This window comes from Taudactylus pleione, unplaced genomic scaffold (assembly GCF_031769625.1).
Source record: "Taudactylus pleione unplaced genomic scaffold, aTauple2 ptg001146l, whole genome shotgun sequence".
NCBI classification, from domain to species: domain Eukaryota; kingdom Metazoa; phylum Chordata; class Amphibia; order Anura; family Myobatrachidae; genus Taudactylus; species Taudactylus pleione.
This window is the reverse complement of record NW_028285547.1, coordinates 32,555-59,808: the sequence shown is the minus strand read 5'-3', so window position 1 is coordinate 59,808 and position 27,254 is coordinate 32,555. Positions and strand designations below refer to the sequence as shown.

Below are 27,254 nucleotides of genomic sequence, written 5' to 3'. Positions count from 1 at the left end.
TTTTTTGGTCTGTTATTGCCCAGTCTGGTTTTATTACTGTTGTGGCCCCGATTGTAAAACTCAACGCAATATGCTTGCGCTATATAAGTAACTTAGCAATAATACCCATTTATACACAGACATACACACACGCGCTGATGGCGACACTTAAAGAGACTCGGAACGCGGAAGGTAAAGCCACAATACAATTTATTACAACGTTTCGCTGATGAAAGTGCGTATCCGCCTCTGAAACGTTGAAATAAATAATCACAGTAAGTGAGACTGCGCCACCGGGACCAGCCACATACCCAGCCCGGTGCCCCCAACTCTCTGTGCAGCACTCAGAGGGTCCTGTACAGCGCAGGGGGTGCTGCGTATCCAGTGACAGCACCGTGACTCTCACTACATGTACCACCCCCTGGTATATGTTACACACATGCTGTACGCAGGGACAATCAGTACAGGGGGCATATACACAGCTACAGTCATTCCTTCCCTGGTGAGATGTAGACACAACAGAACGTTCACCTGCAGTCACATCAATACAAGGACTATTGTCTCATACCTGTATGTACACCCCAGGCTTCCCCATCACATCCCCAGCAGGCTGAGCTTTCTAGGCTTTTCCTGGATAAATATATCTTCACATAGTGTCCAGTGTGGGCTGTGCGGAGGATTTTACACAGCAGCAACAAGAGTGGGAGAATGAGAACTGAGGAATCACTAGGCTGTCAGTGTCTCTAAGGATAGAAATGACAGAGCTCCTAGGATCCTTATAATCAGAGCAGAGGTCACAGAGCCCCAGGGGTCCTCACAGCCAGAGGGGAGATCACAGAGCGCCGAGTGTCCACACAGCCTGAGGGGGGATCACAAAGCTCCGAGGGTCCACACAGTCTGAGGGGAGATCACAGAGGCCCGGGTGTCCACACAGCCTGAGGGGAGCTCAGAGAGCCCCGAGGGTCCACACAGCCTGAGGGGAGCTCAGAGAGCCCCGAGGGTCCACACAGCCAGATAAGAGATCACAGAGAACCAAGGGTCCACACAGCCAGAGGGGAAATCACAGAGACCCGGGAGTCCACACAGCCAGAGGGGAGATCACAGAGACCCGGGGGTCCACACAGACAGAGGGTGATCACAAAGCTCCGAGGGTCCTCACAGCCTGAGGGGGGAATCACAGAGCTCCAAGGGTCCTCAAAGAGCCCCGAGGTGTCCTCACAGCCAGAGGGGAGATCACATAGCCCCGAGGTCTCCTCACAGCCAGAGGGGAGATCACAGAGCTGCGAGGTGTCCTCACAGCCAGAGGGGAGATCACAGAGCCCCGAGGTGTCCTCACAGCCAGAGGGGAGATCACAGAGCCCCGAGGTGTCCTCACAGCCAGAGGGGAGATCACAGAGCCCCGAGGTGTCCTCACAGCCAGAGGGGAGATCACAGAGCCCCGAGGTGTCCTCACAGCCAGAGGGGAGATCACAGAGCCCCGAGGTGTCCTCACAGCCAGAGGGGAGATCACAGAGCCCCGAGGTGTCCTCACAGCCAGAGGGGAGATCACAGAGCCCCGAGGTGTCCTCACAGCCAGAGGGGAGATCACAGAGCCCCGAGGTGTCCTCACAGCCAGAGGGGAGATCACAGAGCCCCGAGAGGTCCAAACAGTCAGAGGGGAGATCACAGAGTCTCGGGGGAGCTGACAGCCAGAGGGGAGATCACAGAGCCCCGAGGTGTCCTCACAGCCTGAGGGGAGATCACAGAGCCCTGAGGGTCCTGACTGCCAGAGGGGAGGTCACAGCCCGAGGGGTCCTCACAGCCTGAGGGGGGAACACAGAGCTCTGAGGGTCCTGATAGCCAGAGGGGAGATCACAGAGTCCCAAGGGTCCTCACAGCCAGAGGGGAGATCACAGCCAGAGGGGTCCTCACAGAGCCCCGAGGGTCCCCACAATCAGAGCAGCGCTGTTAGTGACAGGAGCCGTGTTTCTTACTTGCAGATCTGACTGATGTAAGCTGGTGCCTGGTAAAGAATGACACCACAGCACCAATAGGGCTGTACATATTGACAAGGCAGAGAAATATAATCCAGACACACACAAGAGGGTTATGTTAGGTCAGAACATGCAGTCCTGTCAGGTGCATTACATCCAGACAGCAACACGCAGGGAACACAAGGATTGGTCAGGGACTGTATACGCAACATAACCTTCACCTACAGAACACCACAATCTCCCAAGTCTGTATTGTGCCCTAATCAGTCACATGACACAGCTTGGGGTAAAGTAGCTGCCTAATGGGGGCTTTGTCCCATAATAACAAAGGCCAATAAATAACGTCTACTGAGCCTGCGGAGAACAGGACCCCAGGGAGGCAGAAGGCACAATAAAAAAAGAACATAACTTTATATCAGAGGTACAACCCCAATCCTCAGGGTTACATGGCATTGAATGGGAGTTATAGGGAGTTAGTCCTGCGTACGGCTATACACAAATAAAGCAGCCTTATGCCTCCAGCTTCTAATACAATGTCCCTAAATGCACCAATTCCCAGCTGAATATTGTCTCACTAACCCCCCCCCCCCCCCGCCCCCCCCCCCTTCCCCATATGAAGTCCCTGAGGTCTTTAACACATCCGGTTCTAAAGCACAGAGCAGCAGTCTCCCCGTTATACGGTGAGATGATCCCACACCACGAGAGCAGCACAGGAGAGCACTCCTTACATCCTGAGACTGTCTGACATGGGAGAGAGAGCAGTCAGTCCTCACATCCTGAGACTGTCTGACACTGGGGGGAGAGAGCAGTCACTCCTCACATCCTGAGACTGTGTCTGACACCAGGGAGAGAGAGCAGTCACTCCTCACATCCTGAGACTGTGTGACACCGAGGAGAGAGAGCAGTCACTCCTCACATCCTGAGACTGTCTGACACTGGGGGGAGAGAGCAGTCACTCCTCACATCCTGAGACTGTCTGACACTGGGGGGAGAGAGCAGTCACTCCTCACATCCTGAGACTGTGTCTGACACCAGGGAGAGAGAGCAGTCACTCCTCACATCCTGAGACTGTGTGACACCGAGGAGAGAGAGCAGTCACTCCTCACATCCTGAGACTGTCTGACACTGGGGGGAGAGAGCAGTCACTCCTCACATCCTGAGACTGTCTGACACCGGGGGGAGAGAGCAGTCACTCCTCACATCCTGAGACTGTGTATGACACCGGGGAGAGAGAGCAGTCACTCCTCACATCCTGAGACTGTGTGACACCAGGGAGAGAGCAGTCAGTCATTACATCCTGAGACTGTGTGACACTGGGGGGAGAGAGTAGTCATTCCTCACATCCTGAGACTGTCTGACACTGGGGGGAGAGAGCAGTCACTCCTCACATCCTGAGACTGTGTCTGACACCAGGGAGAGAGAGCAGTCACTCCTCACATCCTGAGACTGTGTGACACCGAGGGTAGAGAGCAGTCACTCCTCACATCCTGAGACTGTCTGACACCGGGGAGAGAGAGCAGTCACCCCTCACATCCTGAGACTGTGTCTGACACTGGGGAGAGAGAGAGCAGTCACTCCTCACATCCTGAGACTGTCTGACACTGGGGGGAGAGAGTAGTCACTCCTCACATCCTGAGACTGTCTGACACCGGGGAGAGAGAGCAGTCACCCCTCACATCCTGAGACTGTGTCTGACACCGGGGAGAGAGAGCAGTCACTCCTCACATCCTGAGACTGTGTCTGACACTGGGGAGAGAGAGCAGTCACTCCTCACATCCTGAGACTGTGTGACACCGGGGAGAGAGAGCAGTCACTCCTCACATCCTGAGACTGTGTGACACCGGGGAGAGAGAGCAGTCACTCCTCACATCCTGAGACTGTGTGACACCGGGGAGAGAGAGCAGTCACTCCTCACATCCTGAGACTGTGTGACACCAGAGAGAGAGAGCAGTCACTCCTCACATCCTGAGACTGTGTGACACCAGGGAGAGAGCAGTCACTCCTCACATCCTGAGACTGTGTGACACCAGGGAGAGAGAGCAGTCACTCCTCACATCCTGAGACTGTGTGACACCGGGGAGAGAGCAGTCACTCCTCACATCCTGAGACTGTCTGACACCAGGGAGAGAGCAGTCACTCCTCACATCCTGAGACTGTCTGACACTGGGGAGAGAGCAGTCATTTCTCACATCCTGAGACTGTGTGACACCGGGGAGAGAGCAGTCACTCCTCACATCCTGAGACTGTGTGACACTGGGGGGAGAGAGCAGTCACTCCTCACATCCTGAGACTGTGTGACACCGGGGAGAGAGCAGTCACTCCTCACATCCTGAGACTGTGTCTGACACCGGGGAGAGAGAGCAGTCACTCCTCACATCCTGAGACTGTCTGACACTGGGGAGAGAGCAGTCATTTCTCACATCCTGAGACTGTGTGACACCGGGGAGAGAGCAGTCACTCCTCACATCCTGAGACTGTGTGACACTGGGGGGAGAGAGCAGTCACTCCTCACATCCTGAGACTGTCTGACACTGGGGAGAGAGCAGTCATTTCTCACATCCTGAGACTGTGTGACACCGGGGAGAGAGAGCAGTCACTCCTCACATCCTGAGACTGTGTCTGACACCGGGGAGAGAGAGCAGTCACTCCTCACATCCTGAGACTGTGTCTGACTAACAGCACAGCGTTATATGAAGGGGTGATAGATCTAACAGCGTTATAAATGAAGGGGTGTGAGATATCCAACAGCATTACATGAAGGGATGCGAGATATCTAACAACGCTATATGAAGGGATGTGAGATAGCCAACAACGCTATATGAAGGGATGTGAGATAGCCAACAACGCTATATGAAGTAGTGCGAGATAGCCAACAACGCTATATGAAGTAGTGCGAGATATCCAGCTATATGAAGGGCAGAGTAAAATATCCAGACAAGTAATATCAGGGGGTGTGAGATATACACCGTTAAATTATGGGGGATGAAATATCCAACTCCGCTGCACAAGTAGAGAGAAATATCAGTCTGTTATACAAGGAGGTGGGGAGGTGAAATATCCAATCACGTTACATGAGGCGATGTAAAAGATCCTACACCGCTGTACTGTACATAGTGTCTCACTCGCTATTGGCCCCAAAGTTTCTTATAACTTTTAAAGTAACTGATGTGTATAATAATTCAAATATAAATATATTCAATATATAGTCTCTGGCACGCCTTTATCGACTCAGTTTTCCATTTCTACTGCAGAATAAATACGCGAGGCTCATATCAGCGCATAACTCAGACACGATGAAGGTGGCGCCACAGTACACAGCACCACTGTCAGACGCAGGTATACCTACTGACTAGCAGAGGCGGCTCCAGAGATGAGGCTGCAGCACAGTACACAGCACCACTGTCAGACGCAGGTATACCTACTGACTAGCAGAGGCGGCTCCAGAGGTTGGGCTGCAGCACAGTACAAAATTCAAATAAAGGAACCGCACCAAATGGCATCTTCACTGCAGTTTTCCCCTGAGGCTGTCTTTTGCGGGCGCACCACCTGGCAAGAAACAGCTACCGCCCGGCACTTCCCCCGGCCCAATGCGGCGCATCCCCTGTTGCCCAGTCACCCACAATGTGTCCTTGTTGGCACAGACACTGATGCTGGATGTGACGCTGAGCTGCGCCGACGTCACATGTTCTTCACATCGGAGGCTCCCAGTTCGTCTTGCATCTGTGTACGCCTGTGAGGTTTCTGGGTGACAGAACGCGGCGCATTAGGGCAGGGTAATGCGGAACAGTAGGCCTGCAAGTGGGGACAGTATCGGTGGAGCCTGAAAGTGGGGACAGTATCGGTGGAGCCTGAAAGTGGGGACAGTATCGGTGGAGCCTGAAAGTGGGGACAGTATCGGTGGAGCCTGAAAGTGGGGACAGTATCGGTGGAGCCTGAAAGTGGGGACAGTATCGGTGGCCCTCGCTTCGCACATGTGTGATCAGCTGGCCCTCGCTTCGCACATGTGTGATCAGCTGGCCCTCGCTTCGCACATGTGTGATCAGCTGGCCCTCGCTTCGCACATGTGTGATCAGCTGGCCCTCGCTTCGCACATGTGTGATCAGCTGGCCCTCGCTTCGCACATGTGTGATCAGCTGGCCCTCGCTTCGCACATGTGTGATCAGCTGGCCCTCGCTTCGCACATGTGTGATCAGCTGGACTAGATGCTAATGGCGAACGCTTTCAGCACTTGCTGTGACTTCCTCATGTTTCTCATAGACCGAGGTACATCTGTGTCACATTTCACTACACTACGTCAGTTACTTTAAAGGTTATAAGAAAAACTTTCTGGTAAATAGCGAGTGAAACACCCTGTACAACAGCTCAGCAGCATTACGTATGACGGAGTAGGAACAATCACTGTTACATGAAGCAAGAGAAGTTGTGACCGGATGCCTTTCGCCTAGGCTGTCCCTGGTCACGGGTTAGCGCTTTTGGACTCCCACTCAGCGTCAGTGACCGCCTGTCACTGACTCCGCCCACTGCGCCGTGGGCGTGTAACGATGCTGCCACCACCAAACTCTACCATCGGCGTTTGGAACCGCTTACTAGGTCCACTCAGGCTCCTGCCTTGGAACCTGGAACCGCTTCTGCTGCGTATGCGTTTGATTAACTACGGACACACCTCCTGTTTGGTGTCGGCTGTTCCCACCTGATCCCTCGCAAAGGAACAGGTCTGCACGATAGCTGGCAGAGGGCTTGAACTTGGAGACACGGAGCTCTTACCCAGAACAGCAGGAGAACGGAATAGCGTTTTGCGCAATTCTGTTGGTCGCAGGATTGAGGCACAATTGAAGTCAGGCAAGGTGTTTATTGCTCAAAGTCTTAAAAAAGACCCTCCCTTCCGCCTGAAGGGAAATATCAGCATACAGGATGTTACAACAATTCTTCTCCACACAGGATTTACAAGGATGTACACATACAGGGCTCACAGGCCCTTCTTTTATGCCACTCTAATACACATTTCCACAGGGGGTAAGCCCGCCCTGTGGTTTCCAACCAATCATCATAAGTGCATGACCTGTGCATGTGCTAGCCACATGCACGTTTAACATTGTCCCTTATGGCAAGGGGGAGTGGTGACTCCCCTGTGCCTGGGCTCAACCTCTGAGCTGGGCAACGCCCACGGCTCCGCTCCGTCTGGACACAGCCTGGGAAGATAAGGATTTCCCTCCGAAAACGGACTTCCAGGAATCTGCTAAGGGACCAAGCTTGCTACTCTTGCCCGAATCTGAGCTCCAGAGGTGGGCAAGCAGGGTCCCCGGGCACGGTTTCCTGACCATGGAAGGGAAGCGATTTGAAGCTCCCTAAACCCACTTAGCTGGCTGCATTAGCCAGCTTCCTATGCACCCCCTCATACCACTTCCAGGCATGAGGCTGCATAGGAGGACATTTTATTCCCCTAGGGAAGAGGCCTGGGGACCCAGCAGCCCACAGAGAGCTCCGGATCCCCCTGGACCTCCACAGACCACAGGTAAGTGCACTTTTCTTAAATTATACATTTTATGTTCTTAAATATACACCAAGCCTGTGCCCTGCATCAGGCTGTTACACACTGCAGCACTGTAGCCCAGGACCTGCTGTCCTGGCTCAGTGCTGCACAAATCATTTCAAATGCATTTATATTTATTTATTTTTTACACTGCCCAGCGCTCAGCGCTGGGCTCCCTTATTATCCCTGCAGCCCTGGACTGCAGGGTTCAGTGCTGGGGCTCTCTCAGCGCTGGGGGTTACCAGGAGTTAAATCTCCTGAGCACCGCAGCCACAGGACTTTGGCTGCGAGCGCTCTGTACTACCCCCACACAGCCCCGCTGTACTGGGAGCCGGCTTCTCCGGTCTCCCAGCGTGTGGCCTCTCCTCTGCACTGGGGTATCAGGAGCTAGCACTCCCAACCCCCAGCGTGCGGCTACCCCAGTTCTCCCCTCGGTGCAGTGCACCGAGGGTTAAACTGCTGGCCACGCTGCGTTGTGGAGTTGGGGCGCCGGGAGCGATGCTCCCGGACCCTAGCGGTCAGCACACAGCGCCACTTGGGGAGCCGGCTAGCCCGGTCCCCCTGTGTACCACCCAGCCCTGCAGTCTGGGACAATCGTGTCCCGACTGCAGCGGTCTTCTACTGCCCTGGAGCACCGGGAGCATTGATCCTGGCCCCCGGCAGTCAGCTACAGCCCGCTGGAGCGCCGGGAGCTAAGTTCCCAGCCCCCAGCAGTCGTCATCCCGCCCTGCCCTCCGCTGCCTGGCCGCAGTAAGCAGCCGGCACGGAGGGACCAGCGGCGTCCCTGTGGAACTGGGACGCCGGGAGTCACACTCCCGGGTCCCAGCGTGGAGCCTTCATTGACGCGCCACCGCCGGAGATGATCCCGGGCTGGGCGCCGACATACAGTCCCCACCGAGGGGTTAACACGCTGCCGCGGCCATCGGACAGGGTCTGGGTCACGGCAGCATAAAACATTAAACATTCGGCGCCTAGCGCCGGTAACATATTTAAAAGATGGCGCCTAGCGCCCATAGTTCATTTTAAAAAAATGGCGCCGCAGCACAGGGGGTTAACCCCTTCAGTGCCGCGGCAGCCATTAACCACGTGTGGCCCAGCCTCCGGCCACAGAAGTATTTAAGGATTTGGCACAGAAACATGGACAACGCTACCAATAAATACAATATTACAGTGGGCTTGTCACCATGAATGTACAAAGATTGTGGTGTAACTATAGCCAACACCTCATATATGACAGACACAGATACATAGGTCCCAGTATAACGGGATCCCTACGCCCCGCTCGCCCTCAGCAGCCAGTAACCAGACATAAACATCTTCCGTGTGAACTTGTGATAAGGTCAGTGAGGGAAAGGAAACAGAAAGTAACCAGCGTGAGTCACAGGGATTGGGAAACAGCAGGTACGCAGGATGGAAAACATTGCAGGCTCGGCTATATTTAGCACCTTGGCAATAACACAGCATCGTACCTGACTGCTAGACGGGGGTCCTCACTTCTATAGAGAAACCATTCAGGGTCCATCATTGGCTCACTCTGTAAGCTGTGCAGCCACTTATTACCGCCCACCGGGTGCACTGCGCCAATGGGCAAACTAATTAACCCTTACTGTGCGGTCTGGCCTTTAGGAGACACTTAACACTACGGTCTGGGCACAGGTCACTGTAGAGACACCCAGTGCCGACAGCTTCCTGGATCGCGTCGGCTAGCTTCCCCTGGTCCCTCGCCATGGACCAGTCTCTGCGCAGGAGCTGGCAGAGGGCTTTAGGCTCGATCCACAACAGCCGGAGCACGGAACGGCGTTTTGCGCTATTCTGTTTGTCGCAGGAAATAAGCGTCTTGAAGAACGTAGATGTTTATTGCTCAGTCTTTTAAAATAATTACTCCCCAGTATACAGGTGATCGGCAGGAGTACAGACCTCCATGAGAGTCAGAGGATATACATGCACATAGGGATCCCATGCGGCACCCTGCAATAGTCACAACTCGTGCAATTACTCTTTCCTGCCTGGGGTGTTGCTTGCTGCTCTGGTGCTTTTAGCACACTCTGGTCTGTATCGCAGCAGTTTGTTGCATCAGCTGAGTGTGCTAGAAGCACCAGAGCAGAGTGAGACACCCCAGGTAGGAAAGAAGAACTGCACGGTGCTAGAACACTACATGCACTCTTTATATCCCATTCTTACACACAATACCACAGGGGGTGAACCCACCCTGTGTCCCTTAACCAATCAAACTATCTCACAGACTATAAATAAATACATCTTAAGGTGCGTAATTACTACACAACATTGTAATCGTGCAATCGTTCTCCACCCTGTGCAGTGGATAATGTGCCCACGCTGTACGATATGCCGTTCAGTGCAGGCACCCTCCCTCATCCCCGAACACGCACAATCTGTCGATATCGGCAGGCTGGCCTGCATGTTCAGGCGATGACAAATGCCAGCAACGGCCAGCGGGAACGCACATCGCTGGTCGTTGCCGGCATTTTACTGCACGATTAATGAGCGATTGAACAATTATGTCGTGATGATTCAGTCGCTCATTTTTGCTCGTCTAGTGGATACGCACCTTTACACTTCAAAAGGAGCTAACCAGAATTCCTTACTTCCATACATACAGCATCATAACCAGTTTGCTTTTCTAAAACACAAAGGGGTCTATGTACTAAGCAGTGTTAGGAGACAGAGGGAAAGTTATAAGGTGGCAGCCAATCAGCTCCCAACTGTCATTTTTCAAACACATCCTGTGAGATGGCAGTTAGGAGCTGATTGGCTGGCACCTTATCACTGCTTAGTACATAGACCCCAAAGTGATTTAGCATACAGTATAACTGTCTCTTAAAACGCGAATATAACTCGGATTTCACAGGAACTGGTACATTGCATTCATTCTTTCCAATATCTACATAGAAAACCAGTTTGTCTTTCCCAACCTTAACACCATCAGTTCTTAGGAAGTTCCGCAATAAGGAAATTCTTATCAAACTAACCTGCTTCACATGTTACATAGAGACTCACAGGAGACTCCTTAGTCTGCATTGGAAAGAAAAGGCTTGTTCAGTCACCCCCACTAGGCCGGGGCAATTACCATATCACTTCCTACGTGACTTAGGTCCTATGAACAATTGGTTTCCAAATGTCACTGCCTTGTAACAGAAGAGAGTTCTGACACCTTCCTGTAAGTGCCTAGTCTATACAATCCCACAACTGCACACAGCGCATTAAATAGAACATTTGAAATACATTACATATACATTTACAGTACATGGCTCCTAGCACCGACTGGGCAATTTAAAGATGGCGCCGCAGCACGAGGTTTAACTCCTTCGGTGCCGCTGCCGCCATTTTAAACACGTGTGCCGGAGCGCCGCCCATAGATCTTCTAGAGCTTTCTTGTCCCATATTGCATTTATGGTATAGGTCTACCTAACGTGGGCATTGTATGATGAAGCAGCACTGTATTTCCAGCTCTGCACTACGATATTACGTGTCTGTCATTTCATGCATAGGAATTCATCATAAGAAGATCTACGTATTATATAAGGAAAGTGACATTTTATATCATTATATTATTTTGGTCATTTACATTTTCCACCTCTCCCCCCTTCCTTTTATTTCTCAGTAGCGCCATTTGTGAAACGGCATCTCTACATTGGGATGTAGTTAGCTTGCCGACGCCCTGGATGCCGGCAGTCGAAATCCCGTCGTCGGATGCCCGACTTGGGACTAAAGATAGACGTCCAGATATCGACGCCTATCATTAGTCCCACGCCAAAATTCCAAATGAAGGCAAGCAGGGCTCCTTAGCTGTTAGCTGCAGGGGGTCAGGGGGGGCTAGGGTCTAAGAGGAGGGCTAGGGTACAAGAAGGGAGGGTTAGGATTAGGGAAGAAGGGGAGAAGGCAAGGCTGGATCTTCGCTATCGGTCTTCTAACTGCCGACATTCCGTACGCCAGGAAATCATACCAGTTCCTCTACACTTTATTGTGGCTTTGGTTCATTGTGGGTAGAACCTAATCTGTGCTACTAAGGCTGCCTCTCACTCCGCCATAAGAGCTAAGAGTACCACCAGTTTAGCTGTCACACGATCAGTGGGAATTAGCCGACACAACCCAGGAAGTGTTGCAGCACCGTGTCCCACATACACACCCAGAAGTAGGCGGTTGCAGGTGCCGGTGGTAGGAGCCGGTGTGAAACGAGCGGTTCCAGGTGCCGGTGAAGGAGCCTGAGAGTTACCCATCCATTACGCAGTAGGAGGAGTCAGTAACAAGCGGTTATTGATGGTGAAGTAAGCCCACTCAGGTTACTGAGGAACAAAACCAATTTCTATTCTATCAGCCACTAAAATCTGTGATCTCCTGGCAGAGCGAGGTCGTCCAATCACATTCAGTAACCACCTGTTACCGACTCCTCCCACTGCATAGTGGGCGGGTAACTCGCTGCCCCCATCAGGCTTCTACAGCGGCACCTGGACCCGCAAGTTCCACAGTCTCCTCCCACCGGCACCTGGATCCGCCTACTTCTGGGTGTGTGTGGACACACTGCGATAACACTTCCTGGGTAGTGTCAGCCAATTCCCACCAGCCCCTCACTGTGGACCAGGCTGCGCTGAGTAGCTGGCAGAGGGTTTCAGCTTGGAGACACTGGGCTCACCCCGGAGCAGCGTTTTGCGCTATTCTGATGGTCGCAAGATAAAAGCGGAGGCTTTAAATATATGGACAGATTAATTACCATATCACTTCCTATGTCACAGAATATTGCAATGCCTTATAAAATGATATACTGAATAAAAGCGCACAGTCTATACATTTAAACATGTCAATTATACAACAGCACACCTAAATATAACATGCTAAACTAAAGTTTAACACACTGTAAATTATATTGACATTTTGCTCAGCCCCAGACGTCACACACCAAGGCACCGCTGCCCAGACGTCACACACCAAGGCACCGCTGCCCAGACGTCACACACCAAGGCACCGCTGCCCAGACGTCACACACCAAGGCACCGCTGCCCAGACGTCACACACCAAGGCACCGCTGCCCAGACGTCACACACCAAGGCACTGCTACAAGGCTTCCCAGTAACATATTTCTATACACTTTTAGACATGTGATATCTATACATTACACTGGGGACCACGACATGATTATTTATTATCTTATATTTATGTATACTGGTCATGGCACCATTAGTTCATTTAAAATGGCACCGCAGCACGAGTGTGATCCCCTTCATTGCCGCAGCCACCATCTTGGACACGTGGGCCGGGTCTCAGTCCGCACAGTACTTGGAGAAAGGCGTTACCAGTGCTATATAAAATGTAAATCGGTATGTAATCCCGCCGGATCTATTCCCGGTGGAAGAAATACCGACGCCAGCATCCCGAACAGTGAAGATCCCGACTAAGGCTGTTAAGTACCCTAACCCTCCCCTCCCCTCTCTAACTCTCTCTCTTAGTGGTGCCTAACCCTAAACACCCCTTCCCGCAACCGAAACCTAACCCTCCCGGGGGGGGGGGGGGGGTGCCTGACCCCAAACCGAACCTTTCCGGCTAACAGCTAGAAGGCCCAAAATTACCTTCGTTCAGGATGACGGAATTTTGGCGTGGGGCTAAAGATAGGCATCTAAATCCCGAAACCTATCTGTACCTGGTTGAGCTTCCAGCATCACAATTCTGATGGGCAGCAGTATCTTAACCGCATCCCCTATAATACAGCCATATGACCTCATTCCTCCTGCTACGAATACCTCTTCCTCTGAGGAAGCCGTCTAATGACAGAGAAACGCGTTAGGCTATTACCAGCGCTGAGATCTGTGCCTATTGGTCTGCAATTTACTACCTGCCACCCTGAACTTTGGGACTTTTGCACTTTATCATACCTATAAACTGGAGTATCCTCTGTCCCAAATATCGGACATTGCTTCTTATTCAGCAGTAAGAAACCACGGAACGGATTATTCGGTGTCCCACACTGTCATCACTATAGTGCAGCATTCAGAACCTGCGGGGTTCATTATACTAGTGTCCGGCTGCACTAATCCATTATTCTAAAGGGCATCCAACAGGATTGTGAGACCCTCACTACAGCACTAAAAATTACCTTTTGGTTGCTACAATATCATCCTACTGTATGCAACTGCTAACCCCTAAAGGACACTTCTGTATATCTGTAATTATTACTACAAACATCACTGACTTTATCCGGCAATAGTAAAAAAAAAAAAAGAAACAACAAAAAAAAAATTACAAAAAAAAAAAAATAACACGTTTCTTTCAGCCTAAGTCTGGTGAATCGAGTTTACTTCCTCTAGTTTTTTTTTTGCCATGTATATCTGAACATATGTATTTTAGAAAATACAGTCTGAGCCTCCCATATCTAAATATTCCGAAATACACAATATTTTTAGCATGACTGAGATAGTGGAACATTTGCTTTCTGATGGGTCAAGGTACACAAAGTTTAAAGCACACAATTATTAAAAATATAGTACTTCAGGCTGTGTGTATTAGGTGTATATGAAACAGAAATGAATTTCATGTATGTACACAAACTTTTTTTTTATGCACAGAATTATATATAATGACCTTCAGTCTGTGTGTATAAGGTGTATATAATGAGCTGCAGGCTGTGTGTATAAGGTGTATATAATGACCTGCAGGCTGTGTGTATAAGGTGTATATAATGACCTGCAGGCTGTGTGTATAAGGTGTATATAATGACCTGAAGGCTATGTGTATAAGGTGTATATAATGATCTGCAGGCTGTGTGTATAAGGTGTATATAATGATCTGCAGGCTATGTGTATAAGGTGTATTTAATGATCTGCAGGCTATGTGTGTATAAGGTGTATATAATGACCTGAAGGCTATGTGTATAAGGTGTATATAATGATCTGCAGGCTGTGTGTATAAGGTGTATATAATGATCTGCAGGCTATGTGTATAAGGTGTATATAATGATCTGCAGGCTATGTGTGTATAAGGTGTATATAATGACCTGCAGGCTGTGTGTATAAGGTGTATATAATGACCTGCAGGCTGTGTGTATAAGGTGTATATAATGATCTGCAGGCGATGTGTGTATAAGGTGTATATAATGACCTGCAGGCTGTGTGTATAAGGTGTATATAATGATCTGCAGGCTGTGTGTATAAGGTGTATATAATGACCTGCAGGCTGTGTGTATAAGGTGTATATAATGACCTGCAGGCTGTGTGTATAAGTGTATATAATGACCTGCAGGCTGTGTGTATACGGTGTACATAATGACCTGCAGGCTGTATGTATACGGTGTACATAATGACCTGCAGGCTTTATGTATACGGTGTACATAATGACCTGCAGGCTGTGTGTATAAGGTGTATATAATGACCTGCAGGCTGTGTGTATAAGGTGTATATAATGACCTGCAGGCTGTGTGTATAAGTGTATATAATGACCTGCAGGCTGTGTGTATAAGTGTATATAATGACCTGCAGGCTGTGTGTATAAGGTGTATAGAATGAGCTGCAGGCCGTGTGTATAAGGTGTATATAATGAGCTGCAGGCTGTGTATAAGGTGTATATAATGAACTGCAGGCTGTGTGTGTATAAGGTGTATATAATGACCTGCAGGCCGTGTGTATAAGGTGTATATAATGAGCTGCAGGCTGTGTGTATAAGTGTATATAATGACCTGCAGGCTGTGTGTATAAGGTGTATATAATGAGCTGCAGGCTGTGTGTGTATAAGGTGTATATAATGAGCTGCAGGCTGTGTGTGTATAAGGTGTATAGAATGACCTGCAGGCTGTGTGTATAAGTGTATATAATGACTTGCAGGCTGTGTGTATAAGGTGTATATAATGAGCTGCAGGCTGTGTGTGTATAAGGTGTATATAATGAGCTGCAGGCTGTGTGTGTATAAGGTGTATATAATGAGCTGCAGGCTGTGTATAAGGTGTATAGAATGACCTGCAGGCTGTGTGTATAAGTGTATATAATGACCTGCAGGCCGTGTGTATAAGGTGTATATAATGACCTGCAGGCCGTGTGTATAAGGTGTATATAATGACCTGCAGGCTGTGTGTATAAGGTGTATATAATGACCTGCAGGCTGTGTGTGTATAAGTGTATATAATGACCTGCAGGCTGTGTGTATAAGGTGTATATAATGACCTGCAGGCTGTGTGTATAAGGTGTATATAATGACCTGCAGGCTGTGTGTATAAGGTGTATATAATGACCTGCAGGCTGTGTGTATAAGGTGTACATAATGAGCTGCAGGCTGTGTGTGTGTATAAGGTGTATAGAATGAGCTGCAGGCTGTGTGTATAAGGTGTATATAATGAACTGCAGGCTGTGTGTGTATAAGGTGTATATAATGAGCTGCAGGCTGTGTGTGTATAAGGTGTATATAATGAGCTGCAGGCTGTGTGTGTATAAGGTGTATATAATGAGCTGCAGGCTGTGTGTGTATAAGGTGTATATAATGAGCTGCAGGCTGTGTGTGTATAAGGTGTATATAATGACCTGCAGGCTGTGTGTGTATAAGGTGTATATAATGACCTGCAGGCTGTGTGTGTATAAGGTGTATATAATGACCTGCAGGCTGTGTGTGTATAAGGTGTATATAATGACCTGCAGGCTGTGTGTGTATAAGGTGTATATAATGACCTGCAGGCTGTGTGTGTATAAGGTGTATATAATGACCTGCAGGCTGTGTGTATAAGGTGTATATAATGAGCTGCAGGCTGTGTGTGTATAAGGTGTATATAATGAGCTGCAGGCTGTGTGTATAAGGTGTATATAATGACCTGCAGGCTGTGTGTATAAGGTGTATATAATGATCTGCAGGCTATGTGTGTATAAGGTGTATATAATGACCTGCAGGCTGTGTGTGTATAAGGTGTATATAATGAGCTGCAGGCTGTGTGTATAAGGTGTATATAATGACCTGCAGGCTGTGTGTGTATAAGGTGTATATAATGACCTGCAGGCTGTGTGTGTATAAGGTGTATATAATGACCTGCAGGCTGTGTGTGTATAAGGTGTATATAATGACCTGCAGGCTGTGTGTATAAGGTGTATATAATGAGCTGCAGGCTGTGTGTGTATAAGGTGTATATAATGAGCTGCAGGCTGTGTGTGTATAAGGTGTATATAATGAGCTGCAGGCTGTGTGTGTATAAGGTGTATATAATGACCTGCAGGCTGTGTGTATAAGGTGTATATAATGAGCTGCAGGCTGTGTGTGTATAAGTGTATATGAGCTGCAGGCTGTGTGTGTATAAGGTGTATATAATGAGCTGCAGGCTGTGTGTGTATAAGGTGTATATAATGACCTGCAGGCTGTGTGTGTATAAGGTGTATATAACACATAAATGCATTCTGTGTTCAGATTTAGATCCCATTCCCAAAATATCTCATTATAGTATACATATATTCCAAAATACAGAGTATTCCAACATCCAAAATGCCCCTGGTCCCAAGCATTTTGTGTAAGAGAGACTCAATCTGTTTTGCTTTTATATAGTCTCTTGTGGATTTATTGCTTTGGATTAAATATTATCGTGCATAAAACAATTCATATGGTCATTTTTCCATTCATACTTCTTAGCACCATTTCCACTTATTCTGTAACCTTTTCCTTGTGTTCATTCTAGCCCCCTGCACCTGTCACAGCCCATGCAGTTCCACTTTCCTGCCTGGGGTGTCGCTCTCAGCTCTGGTGCTTCTAGCACACTTTCAGCTGATGCAACAAAACTGCCGAGATACAGACCAGAGTGAGCTCAATTTTACATTTCACAAATTTGATCTATTCCTGTATTTCCTGTAAACCACTCTGCATTTGTTTTGTCCCTTCTGGGTACCAGCCCTGTTACACGCCTTTGTGTTAGAGATGGACATTTGCTGCTTATGGCTGCCAACCATCCATGTTTCCGGCTAAATGAAAACCTCCTTCCAATGCCCGATGGCTGCATAACCCAAGTTCTACTGCGATGAAGACACTGTCGTTACTGTTAGATGGACATCCCTAACCTAAAATAGACCCTTTTTGCCTTGTAGACCACAAGTAATATCACCGATATAGGAGCCAGAACTAATCCCAGAGGGTCATTCCTCTGAGCAACTACCTACAATTAGTGTAGTGTTCATTCTAGCACCCTGTACCTGTCACGGACCGTGCAGTTCCTCTTTCCTGCCTGGGGTGTCGTTCTCTGTTCTGCTGCTTCTAGCACTCAGGCATGTATCTCAGCAGGGTTTTGTTTTTTTTTATCAGCTGAGTGTGCTAGAAGCACCAGAGCAGAAAGTGACACCCCGGGCAGGAAAGAGGAACTGCACAGGTTGTGTAGATGTAGGATGCTAGAACGCTATTAGAGTATGTTTAACAAGGAATGGGTATGGTCAGCGGCAGCCCGACAGGAGCAGAGTGCAACGCAGCGGAAGCCCGACAGCGCTGGAAATCCCGATCGTGGATAGGTAAGTATCCACTAACCTAACCCTCCTTAGGGGTGCCTAACCCTAACTCCCCCCCCAAAATGCCTAACCCTAATGCCCCCTCTAAGTGCCTAACCCTAACCACCCCCTTCCCCGCTACCTAAACCTAAGTCCCCCGGGGGGGGGTGCCTAACCCCAAGTCCCCTCCGGGGCTGCCTAACCCTCCGTCCCCCTAGCCTAACCCTAACCCTCCCGGGGGGGTGCCTAACCCTAAGTCCCCCCCAGGAGCCCTAAACCTGACTCCCCCCCCCCCCCCCCCGCGGAGCCCAGCATCACTACAATCGTGATGCCGGGCGCCGGTCTCCCGGCGTCGGGGAAATGCGGGCGTCTACATCTAGACGCCCGGCATTTCACCCATGCCGGGATAAGACAGTCGGGAAGCCGGCTGCCGGTATATAGGCAGTCGGCTTCCCGATTGCTTCCCGTTTAACAGTGTGCGGATACATTGTGGTCTTACAGGAACAGTCTGAGGTCCCGGTGTGTGCGGAACCCAGCGGCAGTATGCAGCTGCTGCAGTGACCCCTGCTGGCAGCCACAGTACAAAGGCTGCTGGAGGTGACTTGTAAAGGCCACATGGATTCAAATGAGTCCAAGGAGCTGCAGTGCCTTCTGGGAGGGCCGGCTGGGTAAGCACCACATCAGGAGACTGCTGCCTTGGTGTTTGGCTACCCGTCCTCTAGACCAGTGTTATTCCGCATGTGGCTCTCCAGCTGTTGTGTAACAACACATCCCAGCATGCCATGCCATAGTTTTGCTATTAGAACATGCTAAAACCGTCAGGGCATGCTGGGATGTGCAGTTCCACAACAGCTGGAGTGCTGCATGTTGAATACTGCTGCTTTAGACAATGTTATCAGGTGTGAAAACCCTCCAGGCTCAGGGGCCAGCCTAATGAATCAGCCTAGATTGGTAGAAGACAGGCCTTGCCAACATATTGGCAGTGGGTAACCAGACCCCACGAAAAAAAAAAAAAGCTTACACAATAATACAGAGGGGGCCAGCGCTATAATACAGAGGGGGCCAACGCGATAATACAGAGGGGGCCAGCGCGATAATACAGAGGGGGGGGCCAGCGCGATAATACAGAGGGGGGGGCCAGCGCTATAATACAGAGGGGGGGGCCAGCGCTATAATACAGAGGGGGGGGGCCAGCGCTATAATACAGAGGGGGGGGGCCAGCGCTATAATACAGAGGGAGGGGCCAACGCTATAATACAGAGGGAGGGGCCAACGCTATAATACAGAGGGAGGGGCCAACGCTATAATACAGAGGGAGGGGCCAACGCTATAATACAGAGGGAGGGGCCAACGCTATAATACAGAGGGAGGGGCCAACGCTATAATACAGAGGGGGCCAACGCTATAATACAGAGGGGCACCTCTGTCACACTAGGGCAGAAGCTACCTACATAATCTCAGGGAAACCAGGGAACGGAGACATCACCTGCTGCCTATATCCTGGGGTTTGTTTATCCTTGTATAATCCTCTGACACTGTTACCTGCAAACACTCAGCTATCATATCACCGGGGATATACTTCTAGGAAGTGTCTGTCTACAGATACAGTATATAACAGCAGGAGAGTACACAGTATATCTCACATGCCAAAAGGAAAGAACTGATATTTACACATAATATCCTAGCAGCATCATACATTTATATTTCTACACAAAGCTTCAGTAAATAGACAAATACATACAGCATATATAAAACCACTCATCCGATCTTGCATGGAATTGAAGGAGCTGCACAGACCTTGTAAATGAAAAAGGTTTATGCACGTTATACATGTGTACATCATTACAGGATAGAAACTTGTGGAAGGGAAAAAAAAATAAGTTTATTGGTAACACAAGGTTGGTGCAGATCTTTCCCTTCCAAGCAGGACTTGGGAAGTGTTTTATTCTGCACAATATAGGGTAGGTAGAGAACTGTAACATGTCCCAGAATGATGTGACAGGGTGTATAAGGCAACACAGGAAGGTTGCAGGGTGAGATGTAAGGTGTATAGGGTGTCCTAGGTAAGGGAAAATGGTGTGCAGAATTAGATATAGGGTGTATCGGGTGTACAGGGAGAGATATAGGGTATATGAGATTAAATATTTATAGGGTTTAGCAGGGGGTATTCAACATGCAGCTCTCCAACTGCTGTGGAACTACACATCCCAGCAAGGTCTGCCAGTTTTGCTATTAGGGCATGCTGGGTTGTGTAGTTCCAGCTGGAGGGCTGCATGTTGAATACCCCTGATGTTTAGGCTGTATGGGGTGAGATACAGGAGGTGCAGTGTGAGATATGGGGCGTTTTGGGTGTACAGGATGAGATATGTGCCGTTTTGGGTGTACAAGATGAGATTAGGGGTGTTTAGGGTGAGATATGAGGTGTATGGCGTCTGCAGGGGAGATACAAGGTGTATTGGGTGTAGCATGACTGAATATCAAAACTGGCAAAGCATGCTGGGATGTATAGTTCCACAGCGGCTGGCGAGGTTCAGGGTGTACAGAGTAAGATACAAAGTGTATGGGGTGAGATAAGGGGTGTACGGTATGTACAGAGTGAGATAGGAGGGTGAGAAACAGATGGTACTGGGAGTAGAGTTTGAGATATGGGGTGTACGAAGTGAAATAGGGGGTGCACAGGGTAAGAGTCGAGGTGTATTGGGTACAGAGGTTGAGATATGGGGAGCACAGGATGAGATACAGGGTGCACTGGGTGAGAAATGGGATGTACAGGGAGATACGGGGTATATGGGTGCACAGGGTGAGCTATGGGTTGTATTGCGTATACAGGGTGTATTGGGTAAAATATGGGGTGTACAGGGTGAGCTACGTGGTATACAGGGTAAGATACTGGGTGTATTGAGTGTAGGGGATGAATATGGAGTGTACAGGGTGAGATAAGGGGTGTATTGTGTGTAGAGGGTGAGATATTGGGTATAGAGGGTGAGATATGGGATGTACAGGGTGTATTGTGTGTAGAGTGAGATATGGGGTGTATAGGGTATATTGAGTGTAGGGGGTGAACTAAATGTAGAGGGTGAGCTATGGAGTGTACAGGGAGAGATATGGGGTATACAGGGTGTATTGTGTGTAGACTGAGATATTGGGAATACAAGGTGTATTGTGTGTAGAGGGTGATATATGAGGTTTATAGGCGTGAGATATTGGGTATACAGGGTGTATTGGGTAAGGAGGGTGAGAAAAGAGATGTATTGAGTGAGCTATTGGGTATACGTAGTGTATTGGGTGAGATATGGAGTGTACATATTGGGTATACATAGTGTATTGGGTGAGATATTGGGTATACATAGTGTATTGGATGAGATATGGGGTGTACAGAGTGAGCTATTGGGTATACATAGTGTATTGGATGAGATATGGGGTGTACATATTGGGTATACATAGTGTATTGGGTGAGATATGATGTGTACAGAGTGAGCTATTGGGTATACATAGTATATTGGATGAGTTATGGGGTGTACAGAGTGAGCTATTGGGTATACATAGTGTATTGGATGAGATATGGGGTGTACATATTGGGTATACATAGTGTATTGGGTGAAATATGGGGTGTACATATTGGGTATACATGGTGTATTGGGTGAAATATGGGGTGTACATATTGGGTATACATGGTGTATTGGGTGAGATATGGGGTGTACATATTGGGTATACATTGTGTATTGGGTGAGATATGGGGTGTACATTGTGTATTGGGTGAGATATGGGGTGTACATATTGGGTATATATTGTGTATTGGATGAGATATGGGGTATACATGGTATATAGGGTGAGACATAGGGTGTATTGGGTGAGATATGGGGTGTACAAGGTGTATTGGGTGAGATATGGGGTGTACATCTTGGGTATACATGGTGTATTGGGTGAGATATGGAGTGTACATATTGGGTATACATAGTGTATTGGGTGTACATATTGGGTATACATAGTGTATTGGGTGAAATATGGGGTGTACATATTGGGTATACATGGTGTATTGGGTGAAATATGGGGTGTACATATTGGGTATACATGGTGTATTGGGTGAAATATGGGGTGTACATATTGGGTATACATGGTGTATTGGGTGAGATATGTGTACAGAGTGAGCTATTGGGTATACATAGTGTATTGGGTGAGATATGATGTGTACAGAGTGAGCTATTGGGTATACATAGTGTATTGGATGAGATATGGGGTGTACATATTGGGTATACATAGTGTATTGGGTGAGATATGGGGTGTACATATTGGGTATACATAGTGTATTGGGTGAAATATGGGGTGTACATATTGGGTATACATAGTGTATTGGGTGAGATATGATGTGTACAGAGTGAGCTATTGGGTATACATAGTATATTGGATGAGTTATAGGGTGTACAGAGTGAGCTATTGGGTATACATAGTGTATTGGATGAGATATGGGGTGTACATATTGGGTATACATAGTGTATTGTGTGAAATATGGGGTGTACATATTGGGTATACATGGTGTATTGGGTGAAATATGGGGTGTACATATTGGGTATACATGGTGTATTGGGTGAGATATTGGGTATACATTGTGTATTGGGTGAGATATGGGGTGTACATTGTGTATTGGGTGAGATATGGGGTGTACATATTGGGTGAGATATGGGGTATACATGGTATATAGGGTGAGACATAGGGTGTATTGGGTGAGATATGGGGTGTACAAGGTGTATTGGGTGAGATATGGGGTGTACATCTTGGGTATACATGGTGTATTGGGTGAGATATGGAGTGTACATATTGGGTATACATAGTGGATTGGGTGAAATATGGGGTGTACATATTGGGTATACATGGTGTATTGGGTGAGATATGGGGTGTACAGAGTGAGCTATTGGGTACACATAGTGTATTGAATGAGATATGGGGTGTACATATTGGGTATACATAGTGTATTGGATGAGATATGGGGTGTACATATTGGGTATACATAGTGTATTGGATGAGATATGGGGTGTACATATTGGGTATACATAGTGTATTGGATGAGATATGGGGTGTACATATTGGGTATACATGGTGTATTGGGTGAGATATGGGGTGTACATATTGGGTATACATTGTGTATTGGGTGAGATATGGGGTGTACATTGTGTATTGGGTGAGATATGGGGTGTACATATTGGGTATATATTGTGTATTGGGTGAGATATGGGGTATACATGCTATATAGGGTGAGACATAGGGTGTATTGGGTGAGATATGGGGTGTACAAGGTGTATTGGGTGAGATATGCGGTGTACAGAGTGAGCTATGGGGTATACATGGTATATAGGGTGAGACATAGGGTGTATTGGGTGAGATATGGGGTGTACAAGGTGTATTGGGTGAGATATGGGGTGTACAGAGTAAGCTATTGGGTATACATGGTATTAGGGTGAGACATAGGGTGTATTGGGTGAGATATGGGGTATATATGGTGTTTTGGGTGAGATATGGGGTATATATGGTGTATTGGGTGAGATATGGGGTGTACAAGGTGTATTGGGTGAGATATGCAGTGTACAGAGTGAGCTATGGGGTATACATGGTATATAGGGCGAGACATAGGGTGTATTGGGTGAGATATGGGGTGTACAGAGTAAGCTATTGGGTATACATGGTATATAGGGCGAGACATAGGGTGTATTGGGTGAGATATGGGGTGTACAAGGTGTATTGGGTGAGATATGGGGTGTACAGAGTAAGCTATTGGGTATACATGGTATATAGGGCGAGACATAGGGTGTATTGGGTGAGATATGGGGTGTACAAGGTGTATTGGGCGAGATATGGGGTATACATGGTATATAGGGTGAGACATAGGGTGTATTGGGTGAGATATGGGGTGTACAAGGTGTATTGGGTGAGATATGGGGTGTACAGAGTAAGCTATTGGGTATACATGGTATACAGGGCGAGACATAGGGTGTATTGGGTGAGATATGGGGTGTACAAGGTGTATTGGGTGAGATATGGGGTGTACAAGGTGTATTGGGTGAGATATGGGGTGTACAAGGTGTATTGGGTGAGATATGGGGTGTACACAGTGAGCTATGGGGTATACATAGTGTATTGGGTGAGATATGGGGTGTACCGGGTGAGACACAGGGCAGACAGGAAGGATACGCTGCTGCGGCGGGCGGCAGGGCCCGGATCCCGGGATGTGAGGCTGCGGAGGAGGCCGGGGGTGGAGGCACGGCGGTTGCGGTAGGAGGAGGAGGCCCCAGCACCCCGGTCCCGGCTCCGGTGGGTGCGGCGGATTTCAGGGCCGGTTTATGCGGTAAACTCATGGCCGGAGCGGGCTCAGGGGCTGATCCTCATGGGAGCGCGGCCTAGGGGCACACGGGAGCCGCTGTCGGTCAGGGGAATGTGGGGCGATACCGGCGGATTTTCCTCACTCAGAGACCGGAGCATCCAACATGGCGCCGCGTCCGCCTCCAGCAGTCCGGCAGGACGGACATTCGGCAATCTCCGGAAACGCTCGGCTCAGCTCCGAGCATAGTCACCGGAGGGAGATCGGCAACCTCCGGAAACACTCGGAGCGAGGGCGGAGCAGGGGCCGAGTCGCTTAAATCTTTGTACAGCTCCAGCCCAGTGTGATTCAGGGGCGGGCTATAGCGAGGTGGGCGGAGTCTCCAGCCGCAACCGAACAAGAGGGGGCGTGGTCAGAGATCCACTTCGGCAAGTTCCGGAAGCAGTCGGATTTGGAGACCCAACACGGGGAGTGAACCCGTGTCGCCGGAAGCACATGAGTGTGTAGCCCCGCCCTCTGCTCTGCCAGGTGGACCAGCTAGAGCAGTGTGTTATTATTACTGTTAGTACAGGGTCAGTCAGAGATGTGCTGGATAATGCTGACATAGCTGGTGTCACACAACAGAGCATTAGAGGGGCCCCAGGCAATGACAGCCCCCCTCCAGCAGAGTCAGAGCTATGATATGTTAGGAAAAGTTTTGTTACCCTGCACAGGACTTGGTGATAGTTAATTATATTCAATATTTATAGGATAATTAGCACAAAAATATTATTTTTTCCGTCCCAGTGTTATTTATACTTACCGACTATCTGGCTGCCCTCTCCAGCGCAGCGGGGGGTGTGGGTGGATGGTGCAGGGGTGTGTGGCTGCGTAATCGCAGCCCAACTTCTGCTATACAATGCTGAGATTACGGGCATTGTAAAACTGGGCAGGGCTACAGTGACGCGATTCAGCACGAATCGCATCATCTCCGCTGGGACCACCCATTTTTTGCTCTGGAACTTGGTGTCTGCGGGGAGGGGATTTTCCACGGATGGCAGCCGGGCCCGGGAGACTTGCCCTCTCTTGCGGGCTTCTGTGAGCGCCAGCTGATTTTTGGGAGCCTCCCGGCCCTTAGGGGGGAATAGGTAAGTAAGTCAGTACATGGAATATTGCTGAGAATTGTTCCTTCGTACAAGAGAAAACCCTATGTAGGTGCTAAATGTGATATTAAAACATAACTTGTAATTGGTTAAAAAACAAATAGAGGGGGCGTGGCATGGTTGCCGCGGAGAGCGGGCGTGCTTCACTTCAGCTCCCGCAGACGGGCTGTAATTAAAAAGGTTAGCGGGGGTCCTGTTGACATTTAGATATTTAGGTAATTATTCATAATTTTGAAATATTAGGATTAAAGGAAAATTGTTTAAATCAAAATATCATTAATGGTTATTATAGATATACATATTTTAAAGTGAGAAATAGATTAAATAGGTTTGAATATACTGTATAAGTTAAATGTTTAGTAGCAGGTATTTAGAGATATATATTTTAATGTAAGGTTAAGTAATTGTGTAAGAAACAGGTTTTTACTGCTTAGACCAGTGGTCGGGGAACAGGGGTAAATTACCCCACATGGGGTAAAAATGAAATTCCTGGGGGTAATGGATAGCTGGGCATGCATATAAATCATACTATAATATAGAATGATTCATATGCATGCCCGGCTGTGCCGCAGGGAGGCTCTAAGCCGGATGCCCGCTGAGGTGTTATTACCAGCGGGCGCCCGGCTCCTCCCTGCAGCACCGCGTTAGCCGGAGGCTGGACTTCTCTTCTGAACTCCAGCTTCTGCCTCTCTTCATGCGCACTATGGGAGAGACGTCATGACGTCTCTCCCATAGTTTCGAGGAGCAGCCGGGCGGACAGGACGGCGGCGGATGCAGGAGCGGGGATTAAGGTAAATGTTTGGGGTTTTTTTTTACAAGCGGCACTACAGGGGCATTATATGGGGGCACTACTTTATGATTTCCTTTCAAATCAAGGGATAACGTCGGCGTATCTAAATATATTTGGGGGTAAAAGGTAAAAAAGTTTCCTAACCCCTGGCTTAGACCAACAGACACTGGTATGCATAGGTGTATGCATACAGTTCTAATCAGGATCAAAGTATTGTACCTTTGGTAATTATAAACTGACATGTCCATTGTCCAGTATGGGTCAAAAGAGGAGCCATGCTGACAGCATATAAGAGGTCATATATTTTGGTGGACCCCAGGCATAACAAGCTTATTTACACCTCAACACAACCAACCAAAGGAGGATTATTAATGAATAGAAATTCCACATTTTATGACACCATGGTTGTTTGAGCAGAAATATCCAACTTGGTCCAGCTGACACTTTTACAAATACTTCAGAATCTGGTTTAGGGAAACCTGTAATTATCTGCCACATTGGACAGAATGGGAGATGGCAAAATTCATTTGAAAGATTTGGGATAAAAGACATCACTAAGTACAGCTCAGAGAGAACAGAGGGAGATGTAAGCGAGGTCAGGGATGGTGAGTCTGGAGAGCTCAGTCACCACAGTGCAGGACAGTCCAGAGGAATTTAAACTTGCGCAGGAGGAAGGAGAAATGAATAATGATCTTTTAGGGTAACTATGTGATTGCAAGTATATAATCCATGTTATTACTTGTCTAAGTTTGTTAATTTATTAAGTTTTAAGCTGCATACACACACAACGATTTTTTGAACGATTATCGTTAAACGATAATCGTTTGAAAAAATCGTTCACTTTCTGAGTCAAATGATGAACGATAATCGTTCATGCGCGTTCACGTTTGTAGTTCAGTCAGACTGCCCAACTGAACGATTTTCATTAAGGGAATATGCAAAAATCGTTTGTAGTTCAAAAAAATCGTTCATTACACTTTAAAATATCTGACAGGTAATCTGACAGAAAATCGTTGGTAACAAAATCGTTGTGAGTGTATGCAGCTTTCTTAGGAAGCATAGATATACTAATATATATATCACTACTG

At 48.4% G+C, this 27,254-nt stretch overlaps 1 protein-coding gene across 5 annotated transcripts in view; it reads right to left on the bottom strand.

Annotated features, from left to right (window-relative positions):
• The window catches only part of EIF4G3 (eukaryotic translation initiation factor 4 gamma 3), a 127,392-nt gene extending 102,872 nt beyond the window's left edge, over positions 1-24,520 (bottom strand). For 4 of the 5 annotated variants that reach the window (XM_088462079.1, XM_088462080.1, XM_088462081.1 and 1 more), the window contains exon 1: positions 24,108-24,520. In XM_088462079.1, the coding sequence (XP_088318205.1) occupies positions 24,108-24,271 (164 nt within the window). In that variant the 5' untranslated portion in view covers positions 24,272-24,520. Of the gene's footprint in view, positions 1-547; positions 1,985-24,107 lie in introns of those variants that run through there. The other variant, XM_088462083.1, reaches the window with a different exon arrangement.
• Positions 24,521-27,254: the final 2,734 nt, after the last annotated feature.